Source organism: Trichechus manatus, unplaced genomic scaffold, assembly GCF_000243295.1.
Source record: "Trichechus manatus latirostris isolate Lorelei unplaced genomic scaffold, TriManLat1.0 scaffold00111, whole genome shotgun sequence".
Classification (NCBI taxonomy): Eukaryota; Metazoa; Chordata; class Mammalia; order Sirenia; family Trichechidae; genus Trichechus; species Trichechus manatus.
Window position 1 is genome coordinate 3,851,724 of NW_004444047.1, and position 9,027 is coordinate 3,860,750.

The window sequence follows — 9,027 nt, forward strand, 5'->3', positions numbered from 1 at the left end:
AGCCGAAGTCGTCGGCGGCCGGCCACACGTCCAGGCTGCTGCCGGCGCAGGACGAGAAGCTGCCTGAGTAGGACGAGGGGCTGCCCGTGGCGATGCCGCTGTCCGAGGAGCCCTGGCGGCCGACTTCCTGCAGCTGCCGTGGCCGAAGTGGCTTGGGCGGTGGCCGCGAGGTGCCCGGCACCGCCTCCCCTGGGGCCGAGGCCTCTCCCAGGTGCAGGGCCCGAGCAGTGGCCGGCCCCGGCCCCTCCTGCGACGTGCTGGCCGAGGACGAGGATGGTTCTGGCCACGAAGCCAGTCGGCTGCTGGCACTGACGTCCGAGTGGCTGGCCTCGGAGGACGAGCTGGACAGGCTGCGGTCATCCCCTGGAGCACAGAGGGATAGCCTGCTTGGGAGGGCTCATCTCAGGGAGGCTTGTGGTCTGACGCCTGGGCTCCCCTCTCCTTTACTCTCAAACTCCTCCCACCCTGCTCCCCACTCAGCATCCAGCATCCTGACCCACCTCCCAGCAACCCACCCTGGCCGCCCCTTCCAGCACCTTCACAGCCCAGGGCATGGCTAGGCGGCTATTCCGTCCTGTACTCAAGGGCCCTCGACAAGCCCACAGCACCCCAAGCGCACCCCACCCGGGCGCCACCACCCTGACATCATCACCTCTTCTGGTCTCCCCACCCCCACACTGAAGACAAGGACCAGGGCTGGGGCTGGGTTTCGCTCACCAGCCAGGCCCTCTCCTCCCAGCTTTGCCCCCGTCCCCAACGTCCAGTCCTCCCTGCCCCATCCCCCCAGCCCTATACCCCTGGACCCCCACCTCCTGTTCTAGCCCCCACCCACCTCCATTGCCCAGCCTTGTCCCCCTGGCTCCGCCTCCTAGGCCCCCCAGTCGTTGGCCCACCTCTACTGCCCAGCCCTGACTCCCAGCCCTGTCCTTCTGGCCTCATGCCCTCAGCCCTGGCCTCCAGCCCACCTCTGATGCCTGTCCCTCTCGCCCCAGCCCCCTAGCCCCAGCCTCATTTCCCCGGCCCTCTGGCTCCCCAGCCCTGGTCCTGGCCCTCGGCCCACCTCCACCACCTGGCCCCAGCCCCCTGTCACCCCAGCCCCCCAGCCCCAGCCCCCAGGATGGAAGGGCCACCTTACGATGCCCTGGCCCATGAAGGTACTGGCGGGGCCAGCTGGGGTGGTGGGGCTGGGAAGTGGGTCCGGATACTGGATGCCCCCAGCCCACCTCCACCACTTGGCCTTGGCCTCCAGCCCCTGGTCCACCTCCGCCGCCCAGCCCTGGCTCCCTGTCTTCCCAGCCCCCGGCCCACCTCTACCGCCCAGCCCCAGTTCCCTGTCGCTTCAACCCTTGCCCCCTGGCCCTTCAGCCCTGGGCCACCTCTACTGCACAGCCCTGGCCTTCTGCCCCCACCCCAGCCCCCTGCCCCTCCCAGCTCCCTGTTCCCCCGACCCCCTGTCCCCCAACCCCTGGCCTTCAGTGTCCCCCAGCCCCTAGCCCACCTCTGCTGCCCGGTCGGCCCAAGTGGGAGAGCAGGCTGAGCCGCTTCTCTAGCTGCAGGGCCTCCTGGGTGGCGCGCTCCTCCATGGTCGAGGCCCCCCCAGGGCTCAGGTCTGTGAGAGATGATAGTCAGTGAAGAAGAACCCCTGCCCCTGCTGCCTCTGGCCCCAGCCGCCCCTCTACATGACCCTCGGCCACAGCGCCACCCCAGGGGTCATGGGATGCTCTGGTCCAGCCCCATCACAAGGTTTGGGTAAGAATTAAGTACCCTGGATACTGGACCCCAAACCCAGGCACCCCAGGCCACTCCCCATCCAGGCTCCAGCCCCCGGCCCAGCCAGCTGCCAGAACCCAATCCAGCTGGACCACCCCTCCCCCTAAGTCTTACTAATTTTCCGTCTTCCCAACGGCCGACCCTCCAGGGTCCTGGCCGCACCCTGGCCAGGAGGATGTGCTCACACCTGCTTCACTGCAGCCACGACCCACAGCCCCCACGGTGGAGACAGGGCACAGCCAGCAACAAGCCCGCGTGGCCTCCTTCCCTGCTGCCCCAGCCCTGCAGATGGATCCTCACGTGGTGCCCCGGCTGCTGTCCCTCAGGCCACCTCCCACCCTGCCCACCTCCCACCCACTGCCGTCATGCAGGCTGCACCGTACAGCACCCGCACGCACCCCCTCCCGTCTCCAAGCCACCCTTGGCCTGGTCAGTGCCCGTTCATCCGCCGGGGCTCGGACTGGACGTTGCGGGTGAGGGGTGCCTGTGCCGGGGAAGGGGCCACACTGCTGACCACAGGAGGCAGCATCTGGCAGCTCAGGGGCCACCACCCCCCCCATCCTCACTGCCTCACACGAAGGACTGCATGTTCTGGTCCTGGGAAGGGGGGTCCCTTAAAGGAACACAGCAGCAGGACCTCCATCACTTAAAACGCATCCTGCTTCCTGCGGGGCCGTTGCTGGGTAAGCTGCGGGGCCACTTGGGTGGGTGTCCCCAAGAAACTCGCTGTCCATAGCTACATCTGCGGCTGCGAGGCAAGAGGGCGCCAGCAGAGGGCGCCGCTGCACCTCTAATGGAGCACCGCTGAGCTCGCCCTGCACCATAGGGGTGCGCCCATAAACCAAAATCAAACCCGTTGCTGTTGAGTCGATTCTGACTCATAGCAACCCTGTAGGACACAGTAGAACTGCCAAGGGTTTCCAAGGCTGTAAATCCTTGAGGGGGACAGACTGCCACATCCTTCTCACGCAGAGCAGCTGGTGGGTTGGAACCTCCAGTTAGCAGCTGAGCCCTTAACCATTGTGACTAGGGCTCCTTCTAGGGGTGGGCAGCGGGCTTCAAGAGCTGTGGCGGGACCTGGCATGTCACTAGGCCTCTGCCCCCAGGACACCCTCGGGCCTGCCTACCCTGGCTGGGGGCCATGTGGGGAGGTGCAGATGTGAGTCCACACTGGGCTCCATGGCCGGGACCTGGCCACCTGTCCCGTGGCTGAGGGTCTCATCCCCCCACGTGGACAGTGGATGCCTGCCTCACTGGGGTGGAAGTCAGCAGCCACGACCCACACATGGTGCCCCCAGGACCTGGCGCTGCCCTGGGTCTTTGGGTGACAAGCTGTGGGAGCAAGAACAACCCCACTGACCCTCCCAGGACGGCTGGGCACAGGCCCCTGATGGTCCCCGAGTGAAGGCCACCTCATCTTCGCAGAGGCAGGGTCAGAGCTGAGCAGAGCCCCACCTGGCCTGCAGTCCAGCGGGCTGAGCACCGTCCCCAGCTGAGGACTATTAAGGAATGTCACCCTTGGGCTTGGCCCCGGAAAGGGGGGTGGGAAGATGAGGCAAGCTCAGAGCCACTCTGTACCCCTCAGATGCACTCTGTGCCCAGGGGCACGCTGAGACCCGTCTCCACATACACACACAGGCAACGGTATGTGGTATTTCTGGCCCAGACGCCAGCTTCGATGCCCCAGCCACAGTCAGGAAGCAGAGGGGCAGCCCAAGTGGTCCCCAAGACCCCCTGTCAGCTCTACTGCCCGGTCTGGTGCTGCTGCCTCTAATTGGTCCCAACCAGGAGCCGGCTTCCCGCAGCTGTAACTCCGGTGGAGGGAGAGTCGGCCAGCTGTCCCGAGAAACCCCCTACCCCCGGCCACTGCTACCAACACAGGCTCACAAGGGCAGATGGCCAGGTGGGGCAGGGTGGCCCACCAACCCGGCCGACGAATCCGGGTGGGGGCTGGCCCCTGGACACGTGCCCCTCCCAGCCGGCCCCAGCCCGCCCCTGCCTGCACCTGGGAGAACCGGCCGCAGCCCGAAGGGGCCCTTGGTCGGGGAGATGCCACGCACGATGCAGTCAAACAGGAAGCTGATCTGCTCACCCTCGGCCGAGGACAGGAAGAAGACACCAGCCCCTGGGAGGGAGACAGACGCAGGGGTGGGGAGGCGTGGGGTGGGCGCAGGCACTTTCCCTGACTCGCCCAGCCCTTGTGAAGACATGTCCCCGCGAGGACATGGGACTCAGTCTCATCTCTGCCCTAATAAGTCCACTAGTCCTGCAACCCACCCACTCGCTACGGAGCTTGGGCTGCTGGGGGCCCTCGGCCACAGCCTGGCTCCCCAGGGCATATCTGCTCCTGGGCGGCTGGGCCACCACGTCCTGGCCACCACCTCTGCAGGCACCATCCTCCCTGCACGCTGGGGCTGTGGAGCTGACGGTGTGCAGAGATGCCCTCAGGTCCCTGTCCCCAGCCTTGTCGCGGCCAACGTGACACTGCGTGGCGGGATGAGTGTTCCTCTGGCATCTGGGTCTTCTTGCCGATGGTCTTGGGGGGCCAGGGGTTCCGGAGGACAGCACTGGCCTGGAGAAGTGGGCCTGGTGTCCCAGCCATAGCGTCCCATTAGATTCCTTCCAGGAAGCTTTCCCCGCCAGCCTCCATGCCCTGCTGTCCCCAACCACATCATCGGTCCACCAGCAATGGGATATGTCATGTCCCCAATCACCAATGAACAGCAGCCCTCCCATGTCCCGCTGTCCCCATCCATGTCATCGGTCCCCAGCAATGGGATATGTCATGTCCTCAATCACCAATGAACAGCAGCCCTCCCATGTCCCGCTGTCCCCATCCATGTCATCGGTCCCCAGCAATGGGATATGTCATGTCCTCAATCACCAATGAACAGCAGCCCTCCCATGTCCCGCTGTCCCCATCCACGTCATCGGTCCCCAGCAACGAGATATGTCATGTCCCCAATCACCAATGAACAGCAGCCCTCCCACGCCCCGCTGTCCCCATCCACGTCATCGGTCCCCAGCAATGGGATATGTCATGTCCTCAATCACCAATGAACAGCAGTCCTCCCACTCCCCGCCGAGCCACTGAGAGCCATGTGAGGAGCAACAGGAGCCGGGCACTAGAGCACGGGTTCCAGTCCCAACCCACGGCACGTGATCCCAGCTCCTTTCCAAGGCCAAACCCAGAAGTCCCGCTGCCATCAAGCTGATTCCAACTCACAGCGACCCTATGGGACAGAGTAGAACGGCCCATAGGGTTTCCAAGTCTGTAATCTTTACAGAAGCAGATTGCCACGTCTTTCTCCCGTGGAGCTCCTGGGTGGATTTGAACTGCCAACCTTCCAATTAGCAGCCGAGCACTTAACCACTGCGCCCCAGGGCTCCTTTCCTGGGGCCGCTGGGGATAAATAAATGTATCCGTGGATGTGCGATGCCATCCACAACCCAGGCGCCCCCACGTGTCCTTGTGGCATCTGCGCCCCCCTCTTCCTCACTCAGTTTCCGGGTGGGGAAGCTGGAGCCCAGTGTGGCAGGAACCAGCCCGGGCCACACTGCAGGTACCCACGGACAGGGCCAGCTGCGACCCAGGGCTGGCTGTCCCGCACCCGCCAACACCCCCTCAACCCCAGAAGGAAGTGCCGGGAGCGGAGCCCCAGCCTGGGCGGGCCACATGAGCAGCCGTGAAAGGGACCTGGGAGGACAGGACCCCAGCCATGCCCTAAGGTGCCCCCAGCAGAAGCGGCCTGGGTGAGTCAGCAGGGTGACGGGCACTCAGGCCCACGTGCCCAGGCGCCCGGCTGCTGGCCTCCCGCTGGGCTGCAGCCCTTGCCAAGGGTGAATGAAGCCCTCGCTGGCTGGCGGCGTGAATGGGCAGCCACTGAGGCCCAGCCCGCTGACCGGGGCCTGAGGGGCTGGACGCTGGACTGGCCTCAGCCTCCAGGAATCCCTCCTGCTCTCAGCTGCTGCCTGTTACCCAAAGAAAGGCACGCTCAGGGGGAGGTTCTGGGCCGGCGTGGCTGCGGGCAAAGGGGCGTGGAGATCAGGGAAATCGCCGCACCAAACCCAGCGATGGGTATTCCAGAGACTCGGGCCAACCCCGACACATGGACGTGCTAGAGGGGAGGGACGTGCCCTGTGGCTCCTGACATACACTGTCACCCTGCTCCAGAGCTAGAGAAACTGAGACCCAGAGAGCGGACACAGTCACAGAGACAAGGGACGCAAGCCAGCCCACTGGCACTTCCCGGCCCCACAGGACTCTGGTTCTGCTACTAACCACAAGCAGAAGGGACGTGTGGAGTGGAGGCTGGCGCCCACCCGCCACCCACCCGGGGGGACACCCTCAGGCTCACAGGCCTGCAAGGGCTCTGACAGGAGGGGGCCGGATGGGCTGGACGAGACCTCACACCCAAGAGCCTGGCGGTGGGCAGCGTAGCTGGTGTCCGCTGGCGGCCCCTTGGCCACATCTCTCGGCCTCTTGCTGTCCCCGTCCACCGTTCCACACCCCACCCCGGGAAGGGCTTAGCCCGCTCGGCCCCAGTTCTCACAAAAGGCTGGGCCTCTAATCCCGAGCTTATGGCAGCTGGCAGAGGCCACGGGACAATTAGTCCCCCAACTATAAAAAACCCATTACCGCAGAGAGTGGAGCCAGCCGGCATTCCTCCAGGGCGTCTGCGGCGGAGCACGCTCCGGAAGACGTGGCCACGGCCAGGCTAGGCCTGGGAGCACAGCCCGCCACAAGCCCAGGGCCTCAAGGGTCACACCGCACTGTGGCTGCCCCTCCATGAAGGTGCACATCTCGGTGGGCCGGTCAGCCTTGCGGCACGGCCTCCCAGGCACGGCTCACCTGCCCCCTCTCGGTCCCCACTCTCCGGTCCCCCACCACCACCACCCCACTCCCACCCGAGCTTTCCCTTCACCCAGGAGGCCTGCCATTCCTACCTCTGACACCCTCGTCCACCTGCAAATGCCCACTTGTCTTTCCAGACTTCGTTCACGGGACGCCACCTTTAGGATGCCTTTCCTGACCCCTGGCCCTGCTCGGCTAATCCGACGTTCACTCAGTGACGTTACAAGCCTTCTCCGCCTTCTGCACTCCACTCGTCCCCTAATCTGTCTGCCCACTGTCCTGGCTGCCAGCCTGAGCTCCCTGCAGGCCGGGCCCACAGCCGAGTCACCTGTGGCCCAAGGGCTGATGCTCCATTGGCCCTCAGTGCTGGCTGTGGATGAAAGAGGGGAGAACAGAAGCCCCCAGGGCCCTGGTCTTCTCCCCAGGGAGGCGTTCTTTGTACTTCCTATTTGTGTGGGGGAGAAGAGGAAAAAAAGAAGACTGACCCAGTTTTGCCACGTTATACATGTGTGGTCACTGTCTGTAAAGATGACGGCCACAGGTCCTTCCATCCCCATCCCTGCAGGCCGCTTCTCCCTGAAAGGCAGGGTCCATTCCCCTGCTGTGGAATCTGGCCTGGCCTGGGGCTTGCTCGGGCCAGTAGAATGCAGCAGAAGGGCGCTTTGCCAGTTCTGGGCCGAGGCCTTAAGGAGCCTGGCAGCTTCCCCTTTGGCTCGCCTCCCCAGCCGCCATGTCAGAAGCCCAGGCTATCCTGCTGGCACAAGGCCACCCAGAGAAGAACTGAGGCCTCCCAGCCGACAGCCAGCACCAAGGCCCCAGACATGTCTGAGACCATCCTGGACCTTCCAGATGAATGCCGCTGGCCAAGTGACCACAGGCAACACCGTATGGAGCAGAGATGAGATGTCCCTGCCGAGCCCAGATCCCTGACCCACAGAATCACAATTGATGAAACCGCCTTTATCATAAGCTACTAAGCTTCGGGGGTGTTTGTTACTTTTTTTTTTTTAGGGAGGCTGGGACCCTGGTGGTGCAGTGGTTAAGAGCTCGGCTGCTAATCAAAAGGTTGGCAGTTCAAATCCACCAGCTGCTCCTTGGAAACCCTCTCTATCCTGTAGGGTTGCTATGAGTTGAAATCGACTCAATGGCAATGGCTTGGGCTGAGGCTTGGGGGCGAGGGTCTGCCGAGCAGGCCAGAACACAGGCTGCTACTCTGTACCCACGGCCATACTATGTGCACAATAGTGCCCGTGGCACAGACGAGGAAACTGAGGTTCAGGAAGGTCAAGAGACTTGCCCATGGCTGTGGAGCCTGCAGACAAGCTGACCGTCGTCATGGGAACCTCGGGCCAGGGAGTGGGGGGAACCTGTGCCCAGGAACCTGCAGGTGAGCCGTACCTTGTCATGGGAACCCTCGGGGGAAGAGGATGCAAGTGCTGTCACGCCTGAACATCCCTCTCAGGGCCCAGGGACACCGTGCCTGCCCTGGGCTGGGGTGAGACCGCCCCAGGAGGAAGAGTGGAGGCTGAGAACAAGCTGGTAATGTCCAGGTTATCAGGCAGAGAGCTCCGCTCAATCTAACCGCGCTGCCTGGCTGCGGCCCAGAGTGCCTGTCCTGTGCACGAGGGAGCTTTCGTTATCCAAGAGGAAGGGGCCGGGCTGGCTCCTGGCAGGCATCGACAAGGGCACCAGGCTGGGTCTTGTGGGACGGAGGGGCAGGGACAGTCCTGGGCAGCCGGAAGACAAGAGGCTGAGCAGAGGGTGGGACCACATCATTGTCTCTGCTCCCCAAATGCCCAGGGCAGCCCTGTCCCCCAATAGGCTGACCACCAAGCAAAGCATAGGCTTCAGGGTCAGGCACGGGGGCCACATCCCAGCTCCACCACGCACAGACAACAGGCCTGAGCGAGTTACCGGCCACTCTGTGCCTCAGCTTCCTCATCTGTAAAATGGGGGTTATGATGCTGGAAGCTCTGTCACCAGTATCTCAAATACCACCAGGGTCACCCATTGTGGGCAGGTTTCAGAAGAGCTTCCAGACTTAGACTAGGGAGAAAAGCCTGGCACTCTACTTCCAAAAAATCAGCCAATGAAAACCCTATCGAGCACAACAAATACTATTCGATACAGTGCTAGAAGATGAGCCTTCTAGGGTGGGGTGGGGGGGGAAGCCATTGCCATTGAGTCGATTCTGACTCATAGCGATCCTATAGGACAGAGTAGAACTGCCCCATAGAGTTTCCAAGGAGCAGCTGGCGGATTCAAACTGCTGACCTTTTGGTTAGCAGCCAGAGCTCTTAACCACTGTGCCACCAGGGTTTCCCTGAGTCCATTGTTTTGGCCAATATATTTTGAGTGCCTTCCACCCTGGGTGTCTGCGTGCCTTCCACCCTGGGTGTCTG

The 9,027-nt window shown here is 63.4% G+C and overlaps 1 protein-coding gene across 1 annotated transcript in view; it reads right to left on the reverse strand.

Moving 5' to 3' along the window:
• DOK7 (docking protein 7) overlaps positions 1-9,027 on the reverse strand; it is a 30,364-nt gene that overhangs the window by 9,265 nt on the left and 12,072 nt on the right. Inside the window, 3 exon segments of the mRNA XM_023738000.1 lie at positions 3-363; positions 1,499-1,609; positions 3,776-3,895. Of these exon segments, the coding sequence (XP_023593768.1) occupies positions 3-363; positions 1,499-1,609; positions 3,776-3,895 (592 nt within the window).